This window comes from Vigna unguiculata, chromosome 1 (assembly GCF_004118075.2).
Source record: "Vigna unguiculata cultivar IT97K-499-35 chromosome 1, ASM411807v1, whole genome shotgun sequence".
Taxonomy (NCBI): domain Eukaryota; kingdom Viridiplantae; phylum Streptophyta; class Magnoliopsida; order Fabales; family Fabaceae; genus Vigna; species Vigna unguiculata.
In genome coordinates, this window is record NC_040279.1 from 2,129,871 (window position 1) to 2,153,565 (window position 23,695).

The following is a 23,695-nucleotide window of genomic DNA, read 5'->3' on the forward strand; positions in this document are numbered from 1 at the left end:
TATCAATTGATATCAGAGCCTATTAAGATACAAAATATAATTATTCATTATTCTTTTGGAAAGTGTATCATAATATTGGAAATTTAATAGAGGGGATTAATTACTGTTTAAAACCCTAATTATGTTTAAAACCCTAATTAAGGAAACCCCAATAATGATAATCTTCTCTCTCTCGGCAGACCCAATTTTGTGAGTTTTATGTTTGCACAGAAGAACCTCTTATATGTTTGCATAGTGCAAACCTAATTGTTCTTGAAAATCCTAATTGGTAGCCATGTGCAAATTGAGTTTCGGACCAATAAACTTTTTTTTGAACCCTTCTTCTTCCTACAATGGTGGACATGATTCGCGGTCAAAGTCTTGGTGACGCATTCTCAAGCGGCGTTGCAGTGGCTCCCAATTTGGGTGCGTTTTGGGGAGTTGCGATCTTGTTTGTGTCTAGTAATGTTGCAGGGAGGAAGATGAGGTGTTAGTCCCGTCTGCAAGGATCACGATGCTGCATCGGAGGTCGTTTTTGTTTGTGCACAGCGATGGTCATTTTTTGTTCGCGGCCGTGCGAAAGAATGATGATGGTCACTTTTGGTGGCACATATTTCGCACCTTAATGGCCACGTGCACTGTGCGTCAGTTTCTTTTTTGAATCTTTCAAAACATTAATTATCTATCAGTTCACCAGCCTCACTATAATGAGTGTGGCTAAAAATTGCAGCGGCACCTTAAAAAAATTAAATTAATAATAATAATAATAAAATAATTACATTTAATAATAATAAAATAAATAAATAAATAAATCATAATTAAATTAATAATAATAACGATTATTGTTATTATTATTATTATTGTTATTATTATTATTATTATGATTTCATGCATTATATAATTTATTATATTTTTGTTAAGCATGATATAATTTTATATAATTGTTAACTCACCTATCGTGGGTACACTTGTATGAAATTTTATGGAAATGATACAATTTAAATATTTTATTAATTAATTTGATATTACATTAATATTAATTATACCCTATTGGTATTTTATTATTAATGCATTTTACTTTTCTTGATACAATGTATTTTTTGAATTTTATTATGTTAATTATTTGTCTTGTACCCTATCGGTATTAGATTTCTTTTGACATGAGATGTGCATTGTATTTTATTATATTTTATATTTTATTTTATTTCTTATTTATTATGATTCGGGACCCTTAGGCGGGATCATAGTGAATGAGAAATAATTTGATATCATAGGCATATTTTGCTGTGTATTCAGAAACATTTATTTTGTTTATTTACACAATAAGTGTGTATTAAATGTTTCTTTGTTATTTTGATACCAGCTTCTTTGCCTATGCCATTGACTTCAGTCAAAACTTTAAATGGGACAAATTTTGAGGATTGGAAAGAATCTTTGGATTTGTATCTAGCAACTACCAACATGGATTTTTCCTTGAGAGAAGCAGAACCTTCAGCTCTTACGCTTGAGTCCACTATTGTCCAGAGAGCTTCTCGTGAAAAATGGGAACACTCGAACAGGGTGTGCCTGATGGTGATGAGATATACCATGGAGAAGTCTATTCGACAGAGCATTCCGGATAATGACAATGCTAAGGATTTTATGAGATCAGTTGGTGAGAAGTTTAAAACTTTTGCTAAAGCTCAAAAGGGTCAATATCTGTCACTTCTTGAGAAGACCAAATATGATGGTGTCAGTGGTGTTCATGAGCATATGATGAAGCTTGTGCACTATTATAACAAACTCAAATCTCTAAAGGTAGATCTTGGTGATAGTTACTTGATTTGGCAGGTTATGGAATCTCTTCCTTCTCAGTTTGATGTGTTGAAGACTTCTTACAACACTCAAAAAGGAGGAATGGACAATTGATGAAATGATAGCTATTATTTCTCAAGAGGAAGCATCGATTAAAAAGACCAAGTCTCATAGTGTGCAGTTTACAGCTACTACTTCAAGCACTAAACCTGTGAATAAGGGCTTCAAAGGTAAATCTCGTCTTGAAAAAGGGAACACAGGGAAAGCACCAGTGGTTTTGGAGCCTAAGAAGAAGTACTTCAAGGGAAATTGTGCCTATTATAAGAAATTTAGACACAAGATAGCTGATTGTTATATTCTTAAGAAGAAGAATGTTGATAAGGAAGGTATACTCCTATATGCTCTAGCTTGTTTTGAATCTAATGTTATTGATGTTCCTCCCAATTCTTGGTGGTTAGACTCGGGTGCTACTATTCATGTTGTGAATTCTTTACAGGGGTTCACAAGTCTGAGAAAACTAAGTGATGTCGAGTCCAAGATTATCATGGGAGATGGAGCTAGAGCACTAGTTGAAGACATAAGAGTAGTTTCTTTAAATTTACCTTCTGGACATGTTTTGTTATTAAAAGATGTTGTTTATGTACCTTCTATGAGAAGAAATTTGATTTCAGTTTCAATTTTGGACAAATGTGGCTACACTTTTGAATTTGGCAATGGTAAACTTGTTTATTTCAATTCAATTATTGTTGGCTCAGGAGTTTTATATGATGGACTTTACATGCTGAATATGAATGATATGTCTGTTAATTCTGTTATTGGACATAAACGTAGTAGAGTTGATGAAAATTCCTCTATGTTGTGGCATAGACGTCTAGGACATATTTCTAGACCTCTGATTGAGAGGTTGATTAAAGAGGGGATTCTGCATGATTTGGATTTTTCTGATTTTGATACTTGTGTTGATTGTGTTAAGGGTAAGCTTACCGCAAAAGTAAGGAATATAGGAGCAAACAGGAGTGATAATGTGTTGGAGCTTATTCATACTGATATATGTGGACCTATCACACCCACTTCCATGGGCGGATATAGGTATTTTATTACGTTTATAGACGATTATTCCTGTTTTGGCTGGATAGATCTCCTACAGGAAAAATCAAGTTCCTTGGATGCTTTTAAGTCTTTTAAAGCTGCTATTGAGTTGAAAACAGGAAAGAAGATAAAATGTGTAAGGTCTGACAGAGGTGGAGAGTATTATGGCAGATATGATGAGACTGGAAGAAATCCTGGACCTTTCGCTAGATTTCTTGATGAATGTGGTATTGAAGCTCAGTATACTATGCCTGGTACTCCTCAGCAAAATGGAGTTGCAGAAAGGAGGAATCACACTCTTTTAGAGATGGTGAGATGTATGTTGAGTCATTCCTCTTTATCGGATTTCCTTTGGGGAGATGTTTTAAGGACTGCTGTGTATATTCTTAATCAAGTACCTAGCAAGTCTGTTTCAAAGACTCCTTATGAACTCATGTCTGGGAAGAAGCCAAGTTTGAGACATTTCCATGTGTGGGGCTGTAAGGCGAAGGTGAGGCCTTATAATCCTCAGTTAAAAAAACTTGATCTCAAGACTGTCAGTGGGTTCTTTATTGGTTATTGTGTGGGTTCTCGTGGTACCAAGTTTTATTGTCCTTCTCACTCTATGCGGGTTATTGAGTCTGACCGTGCGGTATTCTTTGAGGATGATTTGGACAGTGGGAGCAATACACCACGACCAGTCACTTTTAGAGAAGACCATGTTGTTATTCCCGTGCCATCCATTTATCTCCCTGCAGATAATGTCGTTCCAGTTGTCCGTGATGAAAATGAATTTGTTCCAGATCTTGTGGATGCCACATCACCTGTAGTAGATGAACAAGTTCACGATGATGTTGTTGAAGAAATTTCTTTGAGGAGATCTCAAAGAGTACGCAAGTCTTCTATATCTGATGATTATCTAGTGTATCTTAAAGAGCATGAATATGATCTAAATAATGTTGATGATCCTACTACTTTTGAAGAGGCTATCTCTAGTTCTCATGGTGATAATTGGTTAAATGCTATGCATGACGAGTTAGCTTCTATGGCCCATAATGATGTTTGGGATCTTGTGGATTTGCCACTAGGTTGTAAACCAGTTGGGTGTAAATGGGTCTTCAAGACTAAGCGTAGTCCAGATGGAAAAGTTGAAAGGTATAAATCCAGACGTGTAGCAAAAGGCTATAGTCAGAGGGATGGCATTGATTATAAGGAGACTTTCTCACCGGTCTCTACTAAGGATGCTTTTTGTGTTGTTATGGCTTTAGTAGCTCATTTTGATTTGGAGTTTCATCAAATGGATGTCAAAACAGCTTTTTTGAATGGAGATCTATTTGAAGAAGTGTATATGGTTCAATCTGATGGTTTTGCTAAAAAAGGTAAGCAGCATTTGGTTTGCAGGTTGAAGAAGTCTATTTATGGACTAAGACAAGCTTCTAGGCAATGGTATTTGAAATTTGATCAGGTGGTCACTTCTTTTGGCTTCAAGGAAAATGCCTCAGATCAATGCATTTACTTGAAGAAAAATGGGAGCCATTTCATCATTCTTGTTTTATATGTTGATGATATTCTTCTTGCTAGTAGTAGTGTTGAACTTTTGATTGAGAAAAAATTTATACTAAATAGCCACTTTGATATGAAGGACTTGGTGATGCTTCTGTTGTTCTGGGCATTCAGATCTCTCGTGACAAGCATTCTTGGTTTGTCTCAAAGAGGATACATAGATAAAGTCCTCAAGAGGTTTAACATGCATTCTTGCTCCTCATGTGCAGCACCTGTTCAAAAAGGTGACAAACTCTCCAAATCTCAGTGTCCTCAAAATGATAATGACAGAGTTGAAATGAAAAAAATCCCATATGCTTCCGCTGTTGGTAGTTTAATGTATGCTCAAGTTTGTACTCATCCCGATATTGCTTTTGTTGTTAATGCTTTAGGGAGATACTTGAGTGATCCAAATGGATCACTGGAAAGCTGTTAAAAAGGTCTTTAGATATTTGCAGGGAACTAAGGATCATAAAAATACATAAGGTTAGATTGTGTCACCGTTAACCACCTGAAATCAATCCTAAAATATGAAACACCCTCCTGCACGTAACAAAAGCAACCCTTCCTACACGAAACAGAGGACCATTGCACCACCATGCGACCACCGCGTTGCAAGCGCGAGCACAAAGAGTCGTGAACGCATATAACTTGTGCACAGAGGCATGCGTGAATAAAAGAGGAGCAAAAATGAATCACAAATTTAATCGGATTCACTTGTTTCATGCGATTCAAACACGATTTGAGAGCAAAAACGATTCATCACATAATTCGTATCATAGTAAGACTGAATTGTATCGTACGATTTATATCATGAATCGTACAATGGACAACCTAAAGAAAAGAAAATCAAATAAATCCCATGGATCTCCATGAAAAAGAAATAACACTTGAAAAAATGAAAAAACAATTACAAGCTAAAACTTAAGAAAAAAATAATTTACTCAATTTTAATTTCAAGCACTAAAACAATAGAAAAAAAAGGAAGAGATTTTGATTTGTTGAACTAAGAAACCAATGTTTCTTTTGGGAGGAAATATATTTTGATCCCTCAAGTATTACGTAAAATTGAAAATAGTTTCTGGTCGAAATTTATATACTGTTTGCTCTCTTAAAATCTACTTTTAAGAATATTGATTTTAATTCCTATTTTTTGATGTCAAAGTTTATCTTACATGATAAAAGGTGTATCACGTGTTATTTTTTTTATAAAATAAAATACTTACGTTGATCTAACCCACCTTTTTACGATTAGTTAAAAAAAATTTAAAAAAAATTAAAAACCTGACATATTGAGGTGCAAATAGCAAAGATGGGAGTGCAAGAAAAGGAATGAGTTTACCCCAACCGCAATATTCCTATTATTATCATTATTTTAAATATATTATTATATTCTAGTAATAATAATACTAAAGTACAATAATAATATTATTAATATATAAATATTAATAATATTTTTATTATATATTGTTAGTAATAATGATATTAATAATAACAATAATAATATTATTATATTATTAATATGATCATTATTTTATATTATTAATATATAATATTATTATTAATATAGTTATTATTATTAATATTTTTACTAATATATTATTATTAATAATAATATAATTAAAATAATAACAATAACAATAATATTAACAAGATTCGGAGTGAAATAAAACCTTTCATTTTCTTGCACCTCTATATTCTCTCTTTGCACCTTCATTTGTTGAATATTTTAACTTTTTTTATTTTTTTAATTAAAAGCAACAGCTAGTTCAAAGCAAATATTTTATTTTATAAAAAAATTAAATATCACGTGACACATTTTCGGAACATAGGATAAACTTTGACACCTTTAAATAATAAAGACTAAAATCAATATTTCTAAAAATACAAAGACCAAATGGTATAAATTTCAACCAAGAACAATTTTCAATTTTACTTATAATAATTTTGAAGGACTAAAATCATATTTTTCTCTTATAACAAAAAGTCAGATTTAGTATATTTCATTCCTCTTTTGAGCCATATTCATTGAGAGAACCATTTTCAAATGACATTCAAACCAAAAGTCCACGTAATCTCCTTCCTGATATCAAATAATTAAAACAGCAAGTGTCTTTAACTATGTCAGGTGGTCAATGTTGTAGCTAGCTATCTTTGTCCAAAAAAACCATGATGCCAACATCATTCACAATGTTCATCATCCTTAACATGTCTACCCGCAAACTTGTCTGGCCTCAGCCAACAGTATCTAAATCAACATCTGCATCTGTCTCACCATCTATGATTCCGGCCTCGACTTCGGCATCTGCTTCTAATTGGCCGGCTTCCTGTCCTACATCAGTGTCTGAGCTATGCTTCTGAAGTTCTTCAGGTGTTGGGGTTCCACCTTGAGTACCAGGGACACTGGCACCATCAAATTCCATAGCTGCTGCTGTGTTATCTGTTCGAATGCCATCCCCATCCATCTCAGTTGCAGTTGTGGCAATCTATTATTTTAAGAGAGAAAAAAAAGGCATGAGCTAAAGTGATTTCAGGAACTCCTTTTAAGCATTGGATTTGTTACTACAGATGCAAAATAAAGACAAAAAGAGAAGAGTTGAGACTAAAAATTGATGTGTTACAATGTTTTTTGGTGTGTTTGATGTGTCATAAAACATAGAGCACTAACCCTTGTTTATTATACTAATTATGATCCTAACTAATAATTAAGGAAACAAATCATAAAGAATAATGTAAGATACAATAACATATTTTTTGATATTTTCATATATTCTAACACTCCTCCTAAACTTTAAGCTTGTTACAAATAAAACCTTTTAAATGAAAGCAATCAAACAGTATGTTTGTTATATTCATTATATTCATTATATGCTAGAGCGGTACCATCCTCCGTGACATGTTTTGTCACTAATCCTTTCAAAAAGGCTTTTGTGTGACACAAGAAAACCAACAAATTAGAATATGCTTAATTCCTAATGCATTAATCTCTGACATTAAAAGTGAATTGCGACCAACCGTAAATATGTTAGTTGAACTATAAAGAAATACAGAAAAATAGAAACTATTGAATTACAACCATCTAGCAACAATTGGAACCACCAAATTCTACAGTAATCTATGGTATTTCTCTTGAGCTGATGTAATTGAAAAAGAAATATTGAAAGGTGGATCTGAATCAAGAAACCTGATTTTCCTCAACTTGATGTGCAGAGCCTTTTGTTTCTTCCTTTTTGCTACGTTTACTTCTGTCGTTTGGTTTAGCTTGGTATTTAGATCGGACATCAGGTGGCAAAAGCTCTAGTGGGACAACCCCTTCAATGCCATGATCAGTAAACTGCAACCAAAATCTATGACTTTCACACAACTTAAAATAATAAACATACTGAATTGCAGATTAAAAAAACACTGTTACCTTAGAAAACCCCTCCAAGTCTTGTCGAGCAGCAAGCCGAAGACCTTTCCAACAATAAACCTGAATTGAAAAGGAAAATAAAACTTTTAAGATGTATATTTTCAAGTTATAGGCTAAAAAACCATCAGACAATAAATGTGCACCAACAAAATTTGGAAGAATTCTTCTGTTTAAATTCTATTCTGTTGCATGTTGCTATGTAAGCAGATGTTTTGAGACTTTGGCTACAACAAAATGCTTACATTTCTTAATGAAAATTGTTTCTTTTCAGACTCACTATAAGGATGCAGTTGTGATGCCACCCTTATCATCAAAGGGAGTTTCACAAGGATGTCTTTACTCTCTGAAGGATAATTGGAGAGCTCTTTAGTTTTAATTTTCTGTTTTTCCACTGGCTTTGCTTTATTTTTTCTTTTTCTTTTTCTTTTATATTCTTTCACCAGAGAGTACTCCTTACTCTCTTTATTTGCATTTTTTTCAGATAAATGTATTAGATGATTATTTTTTAATGCTTTTCAAGCTATACAACTTAACAACATAACGAATATGACTAATCTAAACGATTTGCAAGGTCCAAGTTACTTAACAGATGAAAAATTAAAGATATTTAAAAACCTTTAGTTCCTCTCTTAAATTCACATTCATGGTGACAAGGTTGTCAAGATCTTGGTTTGGGTTTTAAGATTTTTTAATACAACATGCAATTCTCATTACAGCCACTAGTGTTAGTGAGATCAGGGTCATATCATAGAGCAAGAGGATAGAAGTGGTCGAAATAGATAGCAACCAGACGTGTCTTTCGTAAAATAAGTATTAAGTAGCTTTGGACAGGCTTATATCTTCTGCTGTCTTCACTATTCTGCCCATGGCTGTTTCAATTGTCAAGGGAGTTTTCATTTCTAAAATGAAGAGAGAAATAGGCAGTCTAGCAGCATTAATTAATCCCCTTGTTCTTTATCACTTTTTATTGTTTGAAGTTTTTGAGGATACCTAATTCTCAAACTTTTACTTTCCTTATTTTTCTTAAATAAAACTTTTTTTTCCATTCAAAATAAAACTTTAATTAGAGGATTACCCTGTTATTCTTGTGATGATATTCAGCTTCTATTCCAGCAGAGGGATCCATCTGTAATTTCAAAAATGCAAAACAATTTTGATATTCAGTAAAATGGGAAAGGGGGGAAGGATAGGAACTCAACATCAAATTATAAGGAAAATTCATAACAACCAGTCTGGAAATATTAAACAGGGGTCTTGAAGACAGGAAGGGAAAATCAAGATGCTCACTGCAGAAGAATATGCAAGCTTACATCTTCAGCCAAGGGTTTCCAGTACTCCATAATTGAAGGTGTTTGAACACGTTGAGGATCAGTTAAAGCGTTCTGATTATAAAAAAATTGACAAATAGAAAAAATTCAGTCAATATTATATGACCAACGGAATGGAAATAAAGAAATGTCTTTTTACCATGAAAAAGAACACCAAGTAAAACATCAATGCAAACACAAGATAATTCATCTTAAGATTCTCATTCATAACAACCCACTCACGCTAGGGAATTTAATATAAAATGCTCAAAATTCTAGCTTCTTAATATAAAATGCTATCTCAGAAATACACTGTGTTAACTCCATATTTCTCTGTCCCCTAGAGCTTTGAGAATAATCTATACTGACAAGGTTACAAAATTGAGGGTTCAAATCATGAATCGTTAAGCTAAGTTTAAATTCTGAATCATAATGTGTGTCAAATAATAATATTTAGAGATAATGAAAAATCACTTCAAATATATGATAGAGATGCTTCATTTCCATCAGATAGATTTGACTTGAATGAATTGTCATTAGAAAAGGGGAATATCTACACAGATTGTGATGAGCTGACAAACTCAAAATATACAACCAGGGGCAAGGCCAATTTGATTATAAAGTACAGAATATCATGACAATATCTAAATAACCCTAGCGTTTAGCATCCACAATCATCAACTCCCGTAGAAAGACATTGCACGTTGAGAACTAGTCAAAATCTCTGTACAGAGTAACCTACCGGATTTTGATCTGCCCATTTCCATAACTGAGATAGCTCTTTATTACCCAGTCTCCATCTTGGCCTACTGAAAATAGCAACTCAGAACATGGTAAGCTAGACAATCATAGTATTGTGAAAAGAATCAGTATAAATTAGTAGCATAATAATAATAACAATGATAATAATAAAATAAATAAATAAATCTACAGTGGCTTATGGTCATATTTTTGTTTTCTAAATAAAAAGAATCTCACATGCCTGTCATTTTAGCCTAGTTGTATCCTGTCCACTTCTCACCTCTACACAGAAGTGGTTTTCTTTGTTGTGAGCAATATATATTTTATTTATCTTCTACCCAGAAGTATATTTTAAATTGACATGTACCTACCCAATGTTAACCTATGACCTTTAAGGATTTACAGAGTTCAGTTCCATGGCAGCTCAAAAGTAAACATTGACAGGTGTTTTTCCCCACAAAAGAAGTTTATGGACTTCTTTCAGTCAACGAGTGACATTGAAAATGACATCAGTAGTGGGACTGTATATTGCATGTAACCACAGTGCCGTGTTTCAATTAATCAGACATAAAATTCCCCAATTTAAACTGTCATTCAATTGGTTGTGTTAGATATAGTTTGATATTATTAAGATATTGTTAGAGCTTAAGTTTTTTTTTTCCGCTATCGCTGCCTCCACCTCTGCCGCCACCGCCGCTGCTGCCACCGGATCCGCCGGCGCCACTGCCGGCGCCGCCGCCGGCGTATTCGCCGGAGTAGTCGCCGGAGTAGTCGCCGGAGCCGTCGCCGGAGACGCTGCCGGAGCCGTCGCCGGAGACGCCGCCGAAGTCGCCACCACCGTTGTCGTCGCCGGAGTGTTAGTTCCGACCGGCGACCATACAGTTTTGATCATCCCTCACGCGCCATTCGAAGCCGCATTCGAAGCCGCGTGTCTTCCAGTTCCTCTATGGCGTCTTCCGCTGTCTCTTTCCGTTCTGAACTCTCTTTTGTTTCATCCGATATACTTGTTATGTACAACAAATTTCTCAAATGGTATAAGGATCAACAGTTTTCTAGTTCCACTGCATCTGTTGCTCACACAGGTACATCTTTTGTTGGTCTGACTCAATCTTCTTCTCCTGGTCCTTGGGTTTTTGATTCAGGAGCCACTGATCATATTACTGGTAACAAATCTTTGTTCTCTTCTTTATCCTCTACTAATCCTTTACCTTCTGTTACACTCGCTGATGGTTCTAGAGTCTCATCTCATGGTGTTGGCACTGTTAAACTTTTTCCTTCTTTAACCATTGATAATGTTCTTTATGTCCCTGGGTCTCCTTTTAACCTGTTGTCCATCAGTCGCCTAACTCGTTCTCTTGATTGTGTTGTTTCTTTTACCAACAATTTTGTCTGTTTACAGGATCGGAGTTCGAAACAGGTGATTGGCACAGGATATGAGTCTCATGGTCTTTATCATCTTCGTCCCTCTACACACATTGGTGCAGTTATGGAGTCTCCCTCTCTTATTCATGCTCAGTTTGGTCATCCAAGCCTTGCCAAGTTACAACAGCTTGTCCCTGCCTTGTCCAAGTTGTCTCGTTTGGATTGTGAGTCGTGTCAATTAGGCAAGCATACTCGTACTTCTTTTCCTCGTAGTGTCACACGTGATGCTTCGTCCCCTTTTGCCTTGGTTCACTCTGACATTTGGGGTCCTAGCCGCGTTAAGTCTACTTTAGGTTTTCAATACTTTGTTACTTTCATTGATGATTACTCCAGATGCACTTGGTTATTTCTAATGAAACATCGTTCGGAATTATTTCATATCTTTCAATCTTTTTTTAATGAAATTAAAACTCAGTTCGGTGTTTCTATTAGAGTTTTGCGTAGTGATAATGGCCGTGAATATCTTTCTCATTCTTTCAAACAATTTATGGCTTCTCACGGCATTCTGCATCAAACTTCTTGTGCTTATACCCCTCAACAAAATGGTGTAGCTGAACGTAAAAATAGACATCTTATGGAAACCACTCGCACTCTTTTAATTCATGGCGAGGTTCCTGAACATTTCTGGGGTGATGCCATTCTTACTGCCTGTTATCTCATTAATCGTATGCCTTCTTCGGTTTTAAAGAATAACATACCTCACTCCATTTTATTCCCTCATGAACCTCTTCATCCCTTACCTTTAAGAGTTTTCGGGTCTACATGTTTTGTTCATAATTTTAGTCCTGGTCTTGACAAGCTTTCTCCTAGATCACATAAGTGTGTTTTCTTAGGGTTTACAAGATCACAAAGAGGATACAAATGTTTTTCTCCTTTTCTTAACCGTTATTTTATGTCTGCAGATGTCACCTTTAATGAGTTCTCCCTTTATTTTAAGAGTCAATCTTCACCTCTGACTCCATCCAATCCTGACAACTCTTCTAATACCTTTAACGTTCCTATTGTTTGTGACCCTCTTACTGTGTCTTCTTCACCCTCGGTTCCTGCTCCACAGTCACCTGCTCCTCCACCACCTCTTCAGGTTTATAGTCGCCGTAATCGATCACAACCACCACCATGTGACTCCACTCCAGTGCCAACTACTCTGTCTCCTCCGGCTCTGACACCTGAGTCTGACCTTCCCATTGCCCTCCGAAAAGGTATGCGTTCTACCCGTAATCCCTCTCCCCATTATATTGCTTTGAGTTATCATCGCTTGTCATTACCTTTTTATACTTGTCTTTCCTCTCTTTCTTCTGTGACCATTCCAAAAACTGTTCGTGACGCTTTAGCCCATCCTGGTTGGCGTCAGGCCATGGCAGATGAATTAAGTGCTCTTCATAATAGTGGAACTTGGGAACTGGTCCCGTTGCCGTCTGGGAAATCTGTTGTTGGTTGCAGGTGGGTGTTTGCTATCAAAGTTGGACCTGATGGTACTATTGATCGCCTCAAAGCTCGTCTTGTAACCAAAGGTTATACTCAAATTTTTGGGTTGGATTATGGAGATACTTTTTCCCCCGTGGCAAAGATGGCTTCTGTTCGTTTATTTATCGCCATGGCCGCTCTTAAACAATGGCCTCTTTATCAACTGGATGTTAAGAATGCTTTCCTCAATGGTGATTTGCAAGAGGAAATTTATATGGAGCAACCTCCTGGGTTTGTTGCTCAGGGGGAGTCTTCTGGGATGGTATGTCGTCTTCGCAAATCACTATATGGCCTAAAACAATCTCCTAGGACCTGGTTTGGAAAGTTTAGCAATGTTGTTCAACAATTTGGTATGACTCGGTGTGAAACAGATCATTCTGTTTTTTATCAACACTCGAGTGCTGGATGTGTTTACTTGATAGTATATGTTGATGACATCGTTCTTACAGGGAGTAACAACCATGGCATCTCTCAGTTGAAACAACATATCTGTCACCATTTTCAGACCAAAGATCTTGGCAAACTCAGATATTTCTTGGGTATTGAGGTGGCATAGTCCAATGATGGTATTGTTATATCTCAAAGAAAGTATGCCATGGATATTCTGGAGGAAACTGGATTGATGAGTTCAAAGTCTGTTGATACACCCATGGATCCCAATACTAAACTTCTACCAAATCAGGGGGAGCCTATATCTGATCCTGAGCAGTATAGACGATTGGTTGGGAAATTGAATTATCTTACCGTTATTCGTCCTGACATTTCCTTTGCAGTCAGTGTGGTAAGCCAATTTCTTAATTCTCCATGTGAAGATCATTGGAATGCAGTCATTCGCATCTTGAAGTATATTAAAAAATCTCCTGGAAAAGGATTGTTATATGGTTCTAATAACCATACAAGAGTTGTTTGCTATTCAGATGCTGATTGGGCAGGATCTCCTTCTGATAGAAGATCTACATCTGGGTATTGTGTCTCCATTGGTGGTAACTTGATCTCGTGGAAAAGTAAGAAACAGAGTGTTGTAGCAAGATCTAGTGCAGAAGCAGAATATAGAGCTATGGCCTCAGCTGCCTGTGAACTTGTTTGGCTCAAGCAATTGCTTCAAGAGTTACAATTTGGAGATATTACTCAAATGACACTTGTATGTGACAATCAGACTGCCCTTCATATTAGCTCTAATCCTGTCTTTCATGAGAGGACTAAACACATTGAGATTGATTGTCATTTCATTCGGGAAAAGGTTATGTCTGGAGACATCAAGACTGAGTTTGTTAACTCAAGTGATCAGTTAGCAGATATTTTTACGAAGTCTTTACGGGGGCCTAGAATTGATTATATTTGTAACAAGCTTGGCACATACGATTTGTATGCTCCAGCTTGAGGGGGAGTGTTAGATATAGTTTGATATTATTAAGATATTGTTAGATATTGATAACCACAATATCAAACAATATCTTCTATTTAATCTTTTTATTTTCAGTTACTCTTTTTTACTTGTACCTCTCTCTATTATAAATAGATTACCCTATGTGTGGTTTATACACAAGGGAGATTAATCTCAATCCCTATCTTCTTTATTCTCAACAGGTTGTTTACTGCAACGTCCATGTATAGATAACAAGTTTTTAATTAATAAACAGTGACCTTAAGAAAATAAGGAAATAATTCTTCACATCTTCTTGGAGATTCTAAAATATTTCTATTCAATAATCTTAAACCATCATCACATCACATGCCAAACATTTTTGGTCAACAGCCATACCGCTTCTTGGATCCCTCTGGTACTGTTTTCTTCTCTATAGGTTGCTTTTCATATGGCAGACAGCCATCACGTTTCCACCAAACCTAAAAAGTACAGAATAGGATTATATGAAGCTAAATTCTAAACATAATCTTCACGTTTAATGGTAAAAATCAAGCAAGTGTTTATAGGGAGGAAGAGCTAAAGGAAGATGCTTACCCAATTTTTTTCTCGTTCCAATATATGCTCAATTTTGTGAAGAAACTCTGACCCTTTTGGTGGTGTCAGTTCAAGAAGTTTTTTTACACGTTCCTCGCATGATGTGATCTCTTCTTTCTGAATTAAATAAGAAAATACGCAGTCCAAGGTTACATTACATGTAAACAATTGCACTTCAATCAAAACAGAAGTTTCAAACAATACATTTAATGAGAGACGAGCAGTCTTGAAAACAAATAACAAGGTAAGAGAAAGCTCCTCTTTCCAAGAAGACCAATTCACAATTCATTTTTCCACAAATGGCAAGCAAAAAATAAAAAAGAATGTCTTGTTGACATACAACTTTATATCAATCTAACAAAATGATGGAGGATACTAATGTCGTAAAGAAATTAGCCACAAACTAATGCCAACAGCATCTTGATACTGCTACTTTCAAAGAAAACTATGTATTGAAATTGAATGAAAAATGGAAAACTAATACAAACATGAAACCCTGGATATAAAGAGAGAATGAAAATAAACTCAGCATGCTTAAGGTAGGTCAATCACATTCACATACTCCTCATTGTGATTCCGTAAAAAAATATTATTCAGTTATGTTTGATTTTCTTTCATATTCCAAGGTACCAAGATGAACATTTTATTCAAGCTTTAAAATGCTAGATCAATGATCTAAAGGGAGTTTCGAAAGGCCATTGCTGTGCCCACAAATTATAATATGAATGATCTATTATAATATGAATAGAGATCGGAATTCCCTCTTTCAAATTAATAATTTTCTCTTTTGTTTCCTTTTTAGTACACTTTAATAGCCCAAAGAGGATTCCTATGCTCCATTTTGTGCTATTATGAAATGTATTGCCAGTAGAATTCTAGCAAGGAAGGACAAATCTTCGATTATAAAACGTAGAAATAAATCTAGATATAACCCGTTTCAGTAATTTAAGAGGAACAGTAGAGATCATGTCTAACAAAGCAATGATAGCAATGAGTGAGCAGTTAGAAAGACATGCAGAAGGGGCTCTGATAGATAGTCAAAATATGTATACGACTGTGAAGACAATTTAGTATATATTACATAACTAAAGAAATCAAGGTAGGCAGCACTGACCATGTTTTCAGATGGCAAATCCTTGTCACCTTTTCCAGGGGCCTACATGCAAATGAAGTTGAAACCATAAACTAATATAGATTGTGTTTAATACATCACAAAGACATTAATCTTTTAAAAGGATTACCTTCAAGTAATCAAATAATATAAGACACTGTACAAGAACGTGACGTCGAAAACTTGGATCCTTTAACTATTTAGCATTCCCCCACCAAAAAGGAACAAAAGAATGAGGTGATCATGAGTCAAGACAAGAACATCTGAACTAAAATTGAACAGACAAACAGCTTACCTCTAGACCCATTAATTTGCTGCTTGTAAGATATTTTATACTAAAATTAACCGCCTCTTCCTCCAAATTATTAGCATCTCCTTCTTCGTCACTCAAAGGTTGTGCTTCAAATGTATTCAATACAACCTTTTATCCAACAAAAAATCAGACGTAAAAATGCAAGAATTGCAGCAATATCATATTCAAGAAAAAATTGCATATACATACATATACACAAACAAGAAACTATGAAGCAAATAGTTACCGACAAACTAGATGTGAACTTCTGCCACTTTATCGGAGCATGACTTACGGAAGCAGGGTTAGAAAAAAATTCCTATATCAAAGAAAATAAGACTGATCAAACACACATATTTTAAGCTTTTTTTCTGAAATATAAAGTAGTCAAAAATGGTATACACCAGCTTTAATATGAGAACTATCCATTAGAAAATTTTCGATTGAAAGACCATGAGGAAACAATGCATTTCATCCACTTGTTTAACTTTTTAAAATAGATTTCAAGCTACTAATTATATGATTGTCTAATATATTACCAAACAAGGACTATCGTGAATTTTAGATTTTGTCAAGATAAAATAACTTTTTGAAGAAATTGAGAAAAACAAAAAAAAAAAAATAAAGAACAGGAATTCTCCCACCAGCAACAGTGAAAAAAATTGTAGGCATATCCAGTCCCTTTGAATGTGCAACAAATAAACCCATTACAGACGACACAAAGGGATAAGTATCAAAATATGGTACAAAGAGCACATAAGAATTAAAGGTCTCCTCTCAATGATTAGATGGAAGGAAGTTGTAAATGCAGTTTATAAGTTGATGATTTAATTTTATTAATGATAAAGCATATTATAAATATGTTATTGCAAAACAAGTCGAATGAGTACTGTAAAATAGGGAGACAAGCTTAAATGTAAGAAAATGGAAGAGATCACTTTTCCAACTTCAAGAACTAAAATTTCAATGAAGACCCACCTGAAGACCCCAAAAAGTCTGATAAAAATTGAAATCAATGCATATGCCTGAAAAGTGAGGAAAAAGAAATTATTAGCTGGAAAGAAAAGTTAAACCTTACTTGTATTAATAAGAATGTATTCAAAATAGAATTAACATGTACCTTCCAAGGGTTCTTTTTCAAATTTTGTTTCATTTGATGTGTTAAAAACTCCTTTGATGTTTAAAGCTGCAAATGTTTATCAAAAACATCAAAGTGACAAAGGACTCAGGAAAAGGAAATTGACACCAAATGTGAATATAGGCTTACATTAGGATGTTCACTAGGTCGGATAACTCGATGACTCGATCCAACTCAAAATAGATTTGATTGAGTTTTCTTAGTGCCGACCCAATCCAATCTATTATGGGTTGGATAATAAGTTACGAATATTGAACACAAGACCCAACCCGACCAGACCAAAATTATTAAGTAATAATAATAATAATAATATAACAATTATTCAACTTACTCCATTATTCTATTAACTGAATCTGGGCTTTTGAAATATTAAATTTCAATTGTTCAAATATTAAATATATAGTCTATTTTAAAAAAAAAATATTCTAAAAAATGTTTTCAAATTACAAAATTTAGCAATTTTTTTTTCCAAAATGTGAAATAAAAAATAAGTCAAGGAAGGGTTGGATTGGACTATGTGAAATAAAAAATAATGCAGAAATCCAACCTAACCAACCCAAGATTGTTTTACAGGATTGGGTGATACGTTGGTAACCAACGAGAACAGACCCATGACCACACCTAGTTTACATAATTATACCTGATCGCTCGGATAATGGAAAGAAATGAGCTAAAAACATGAGAATTCTTCCACAAAAGACCACGTCATTTGCCTATAGCATAAAAAAACAACACATCTAAGTACAGCTGTCATCAGAAAAACCAAATACAGTAATTTCTTTGCACATAAATATGGATCCTCTGCAAACCTGACTTAAAACAATACTTATCGAATACTATAAAGCCCACGAAATGAACAGTTTATCTTATAGCTACAGCTTACAAGAATTTAACAAGAAATATAGAGCCTTTGATATTTGAATATCTCTACCGTCCAATAGGCAAGAAACATACAGCATGTAATTTTGTTCCTTAACTTGAAAGCAAGCAAATAAAACTTTGAGAAAAATCATCTGGTTAATTGACTAAGCCAAATAAGCTGTCAAAAGATGGTCAATTATGAATTTTATCAAAATGCAAGGAAGCTGGAGAAAAGAAAAGGAAGGAAACCAAGCTCCAAGCATGACTTTACTTACAACACAGGTGTTGAAATCCCACTGGAAGCACTTCATAGCTGGAATAAATGGTTACATTAGAAAGGGGATCACCACCACCCCCATATTGGTGTGAAATTCAGTCTTAGCAACCCCTCCCCACAAAATGGGAAACAGTAGCAAGGTTTATATACACATGACCTCCCCAAACAACGCTTTGGAGGGAGCCTCAGTCTACAACCGGTTAGCAATGTTCAATTTTTAAAGAATCCAACGAGTTAATGGTTAACAACTAACTGATATAATAACCATGTCTAGAGGTTAATAGTTTCCAAAATAGAAATATTTTTTAAATTTTTTTTAAAAATGGTCATCGTATTTCTTTGCTTGCAAGTTTTAAATTGCATACTGCATCATATGATGGTATGAATATAACAAATTCATCAAGCAAATGTCCTAAATATGCATACAATACAAGTCACCATTCCCTGAGAGATGAACATGAACAACAAAAAAGAAAGAAAGCAGAAAGATAGGGGACAAAAAGGGCACTTGACGTTGAAACAGAAATATAAAAGAAGCAGGAATAGTAAAATCTATTTGTTGTAGATTTTTTACTAAAAAAACAAACTTTATAAGAAAATACTCACTTTTAAAGGTTTTTTCATACATTTAAGTTTTCCAAAATAATAAGAATTTGAAAAGAATCTAAATCTAATTAAAATGATTCTCATAAAACTTACGAATTTCTTTAGAGTGAATTTTATGATTGTAAACAAATTCGCTTCTACTCTTTTATAAAAATCTCCAAACCTAATCACTAAATTATTTTACATCAAAATACCGTTTTTTATCTGTAACAAAGAGCTCATTGTTTACTACAGCCATTTTTCCATTAGGCCGTGTATTTGTGCTAAATGTACCTTTGATAGACGACGAAGAAGTTGATTGCAGGTTCTCAGCATCACAAGTTTTCCTCGAGCAAAAAGTTCTTGCTGTAAGTCACACAAACACAATGGTTCCAGAGTAAGACAGCCCATGATACTATATATAATCAATACACAAGCACAAAGAGCTAAAAACAACTGAGAAATATACTTTGCCCAATATATCTTGTTTACTCTCTATATAGCCAAAAATATCTTTGCAGTTTTTCATTGTAGACATTTCTGTCAAGTCTTCCAATAGCTGAAAAATCATTCCACCTTCAATGTGTTCTTTCTCACACAGATATAGTACAATATCTGAAAAGTGAAGGCCCACACACAACATGAGTAGGAGAGGAACACAACTTTGCATATTAAAACACACCTAAAACTCATAAAGCTTTTTTGGAGACCAAACCAGCAAGTTCTCAACAATGCAGAGCTAGTTAGAGGAGGAGAAATCCACAACAAAGAGAAGGGAAAAGATACAAAGAACGACAAAGAACAAAAACTCCTAAAACTAGTCAATTTTGCAGCTCTCCCAGTCTTGCTGCAGATTCAAAATAATTTAGAAGTCCTAACCAGTACATATAAAGTTGGCATTAACACATACAAAATAATTAGAAATATCAATTTGATGTAGTTATAAAGGATGCCAATCACAAAAGACATTACTATGGCAAATATTGAATGCTATGTTCTGGATAGCAAACTACCACTCTGCACAAAATAACTACTTGAATATACAATCAAACAAATTGTCTTCTTTATTTTTTTTCTCAAACTTTTTTATCACAAAATTCATTAATATTGTTGAATGTGTGCCGGCGTGTGGCAATATTAGTCACAAGTTTTACATATAAGTAAATGTATACATGTAACACAACAAAAAGTATACTTAATCCTAACTTTTCTTGCCAGGTTTATGGCCATAGTTTCCACATAATTTTCTGTTATTTTTCCTTTCACGATATTTATATTATATATGTGCTTTACAAATTTCTATAAATGCTCCAGTCAAAAAAAAAATTCACCAAGAAGGCGAGGAATGTAGCCCTGAGTAGTTCCACTAGAATCAATGGATTGCCCAAATTGCATTATTTTCTCAGAAGATGCTGCTGCTGACTGAAAAGAAAATAAACAGACATAACCAAGTAAATTATGAAACAGATAAAGGAAAATAAAAAAGAGAAGCAATACATAGACTCAATTCATAAATTATGTTTCTTAGAACACTCTTTTGGCTTTGAGTTCACTTTATATAAGCCAATTAGGTATCTAGATCACACTCCATATGGTACAACTCTAACATTTGAATGCAAAGAAAAAGAGTAATAAAAATACTCGGTCAAGTTTTTGCTGAGCATATTTACTGGTTTTGGATACAGTTTGGTGCATTTGGGTGTAACATAACTCACTGAAATAAGCAATTGTTTTGGGAATAAAGTATTCGTTTGTCTTGCATGTAGTAGAAAGCAAATTCATGTTGAGGGTTTGATAGCTTTATTACATCGATTTCCATTGTTCCTCAGAGAAATTCTAACAACACTTAACACTTTATTTTCAACATACTTTATTAAACACACTATTTACTACATTATTTAATATTGGGCAAAATTCAATGTGTTGTTCAGACTCCTCTTGTTCCTTAATGTAAACTATTGTTTCTTATTTTAAAACCTGTATAACATTCCTCACTTCGTCAAAAAAAATATTGCTTTTTATATGTAAGAAGATAAAAAGTAAAGAAAATAAGCCTATGTTTTTATTGTTTGTTTCTTGGTTACTTGTTACTTTGAGAAACTCAAGAAATTTAAGTGTTTTTGGAATTTTGTTGTTGATTTAAAGAGTTTACATTGATGTCATGGTGCAACTGGTATAACTCAGGCTGCAAATGCAACTAACACAGCCATGACCAATAGGAGTCCTGATTTGCCAACTTCACTGACGCTCTCTTTGTTTAGGTTCTTTACTTAACATCTTGAAATCCTTTGGCATTAAGCAAGCAGTTATTGTAGGTTAACAAAATATAGGTTTAAGTGTCATTTGGTAATTGTATTAGTATAAATATGGGAATAAGGACTTTGTTTTGTGTCACAAACAGTCCAGGAAATTAGTGAATTCCAATATTCTCAGTCCAAATGTCCTTTTTTTATCATCACTTGCTCGAACTCGTGTTTTCTAACGAGCCTGATACTTTTCAAATGTCCCTCTGTAAAATGAAATTAAATTAAAGTGCAGCAACTGTACATAAGCAAAAATACCATGCAATAGAGGAGGGGGAGGGGAGAGGGGAGCAATCTTAGAAAGCACCATTTATGATTGATGCACGGCGGTAACACTGTCAATGGTATTTTACAAGGAATCCTTGTTGTAGAATTAGATTATTGTTATAATTCAACAAGGACAGAAAAAACATATGATGAATTAAGAACAAGGGCAACAGTTAGACATACCACAAACTCCTGAAGCAGCATACGTAAAATATTTTCTAGGAACTGATTCTCATCTTGGGCCAACTTCGTTTGTTTCTGTTGCACACAAATTAATTAGCCGTTAACAAAATGACATGAAAAGTACCACAAGAGAACCTCAGGCCAGCGTTATCAATCAGTCACCATGCAAACATCATGGAAACGGAATATCAGACAGGCAATGTAAGTCATCAAAGAGCTGATTTTATACTAGAGGGAGAGATAAGATATACACCATGAAGAATGAGGACTAAAATGTTGGAACAACAATGACTTCTCTTTAACTTTGGGTATTTCTTTGTTTACTTTTCAGCATATATACATGTTTAGCATACATCTATGTTTTAAGGTTCACAGTTCACAAGAGTGGTCATACCACTATCCCACTATAGCATGTTTTGGCTTGGTTGCTCCACGTCACTATTTGGGGTGGACTACTATGAACAACAGTTCCTCCATTCTTTTCTAATAGTGCCTTAAATTCAAATATCTTCCTTTTCTGTACCTTTCAGACATCACCCCACCTGACAACTATCACTGACCTCTCGACAAGAACCTAAAGAAGCAATTATAAAACTAATAGACGCAAACAAATTCTAATAACCACCACCACCACCTCTAAGGTAACTCCAGGAATAAAGTGCTTAAACCATTATCATGTCTAAAATTTTACAAACTAGTTCCCCAATTCTCATTACCATGTACGTCATAAGAGTCAAATTTTCAAAAGAGTACACATACCTGGGGCTTTATTACTTCTTGGACTGTCTTCAAAGCAAAATTTTCAGGTGGCCCAGGCTGTAGTATGGCCTTTTTGAATGCTTCCTGAGTACAACAAACCAGGAAAGACACAACCAATGAAATTGAAAAAAATTAAAACAAAAATAATTATAGGGGAAAAAGCAAAAACCTAACTGCATTAAAAAATTTAAAAACTCAACAAAAGGGTAGCTAAGACATAATTTATTCTAGTTTGATGCTATAACTCTAAAAGATTCAATAAAGAAAACATCCAGTTGCATCACACAATCTAGCAACTAAATAAAAATACACAGAACATCATTAACGCCGTAGAAACAAATTGGGTGTAACGAATTCAGCATGCCCTTCGAGAACCACACACCCCGAACACAAAAAATGGTGCACGGATTGGACTTCTACGCTGTAAAAGTGAACCTCAGTGGCAAATTCACTGGAAAAAATTGAACACTAAAACAAAGCTTACCATGAAGTTTGAGTATAAGTCCCCTTTTTTTTCTACTGAACCACCAAACCTTCAACAATAAATGGGAAAAGAAAAAGAAAATTACAGAAGCACGACACCCCTATTGTGATTCTGCAGAAAATATAACATAAAAAAGGAATAAATAAACGACATTATCATTCAGATAAAACTTGGAAAATGGAACGAGGAAGGTGGAGGCACTCACTCACGTAAAGAGTATAGCTTTGAACACAACAAAATTTGGACATACACCGCTTAGAACTGGGATTGATCACTGTAACGAATAACTGCAAATCCAAATTCACACAAAACCTTTGAATTTGAACTGAATTCTTTGTGCTATGTCGTTCGGATGTAGTCACAGGATCCGTCGTACCAAGGTAAACCCTTAACACGGGTCGGGTTCTGACCCAAAAGACTCAATCCGAAAGTCTAAACTTACATTTAGATAAGAAATTTTATAACTTCGGAGAATTTGAATGCATTTTATAATAGGTTAGGTTAGCTTAAATTATTGGTTTTTTTTTTCCTTAATGGTGCAATGTATTTTTGTAATTATCAAAGGGGTGCAAGAATTTTAAAAATTCTAACAAAGGGTAAATCGTGCCAAAATGATAAGATTTAATAATAAAGAAGTTTGTGTCAATATAGTACGATTTTAATTAAAATTATTTGAAGTCGTGCCAGTATGGAAAGATTTCCTTGTTCTTAAGAAGTTGTGTCAAATCGAGACGATTTTAATTAAC

General features: G+C 34.4%; 2 protein-coding genes across 5 annotated transcripts; one reads left to right on the plus strand and one right to left on the minus strand.

Moving 5' to 3' along the window:
• Positions 1 to 332: 332 nt before the first annotated feature.
• LOC114182003 lies at positions 333 to 1,887 on the plus strand. The gene is made up of 2 exons (XM_028068745.1): positions 333 to 468; positions 1,343 to 1,887. The coding sequence occupies exons 1-2, from the start codon at positions 333 to 335 to the stop codon at positions 1,885 to 1,887; spliced, it is 681 nt and encodes a 226-aa protein (XP_027924546.1).
• A 4,524-nt stretch (positions 1,888 to 6,411) lies between these two features.
• Positions 6,412 to 23,408, minus strand: LOC114188485 (THO complex subunit 1). 4 transcript variants are annotated; one of them, XM_028077058.1, is made up of 22 exons: positions 23,155 to 23,408; positions 22,950 to 23,060; positions 22,466 to 22,549; positions 21,707 to 21,781; positions 20,285 to 20,375; positions 19,423 to 19,568; positions 19,248 to 19,319; positions 17,871 to 17,943; positions 17,213 to 17,278; positions 17,071 to 17,117; positions 16,340 to 16,411; positions 16,096 to 16,221; positions 15,931 to 15,996; positions 15,804 to 15,845; positions 14,690 to 14,806; positions 14,492 to 14,574; positions 9,845 to 9,911; positions 9,106 to 9,177; positions 8,871 to 8,921; positions 7,796 to 7,855; positions 7,568 to 7,717; positions 6,412 to 6,869 (listed from the first exon to the last, which is right to left on the minus strand). In XM_028077058.1, the coding sequence occupies exons 2-22, from the start codon at positions 22,950 to 22,952 to the stop codon at positions 6,618 to 6,620; spliced, it is 1,815 nt and encodes a 604-aa protein (XP_027932859.1). In that variant the 5' UTR covers positions 22,953 to 23,060; positions 23,155 to 23,408; the 3' UTR covers positions 6,412 to 6,617. The 4 variants fall into 4 exon arrangements, with proteins under 4 accessions (XP_027932859.1, XP_027932864.1, XP_027932870.1 ...); XM_028077063.1 differs by having other exon boundaries at positions 23,159 to 23,397; XM_028077069.1 differs by having other exon boundaries at positions 22,950 to 22,998; positions 23,155 to 23,383.
• Positions 23,409 to 23,695: the final 287 nt, after the last annotated feature.

Bases quoted from the DNA above. Each gene is read 5' to 3' on its own strand.
- LOC114182003 (XM_028068745.1), top strand. From the start codon at position 333: ATGGTGGACATGATTCGCGGTCAAAGTCTTGGTGACGCATTCTCAAGC. The intron at 469-1,342 runs GTTAGTCCCGTC...TTTTGATACCAG, and splicing joins TGCAGGGAGGAAGATGAGGT to CTTCTTTGCCTATGCCATTG.
- LOC114188485 (XM_028077058.1), bottom strand. The intron at 20,376-21,706 runs GTATGTCTAACT...TTTTCTTTTCAG, and splicing joins TGCTGCTTCAGGAGTTTGTG to TCAGCAGCAGCATCTTCTGA. The intron at 14,807-15,803 runs GTCAGTGCTGCC...TATTTAATTCAG, and splicing joins ATTTGCCATCTGAAAACATG to AAAGAAGAGATCACATCATG.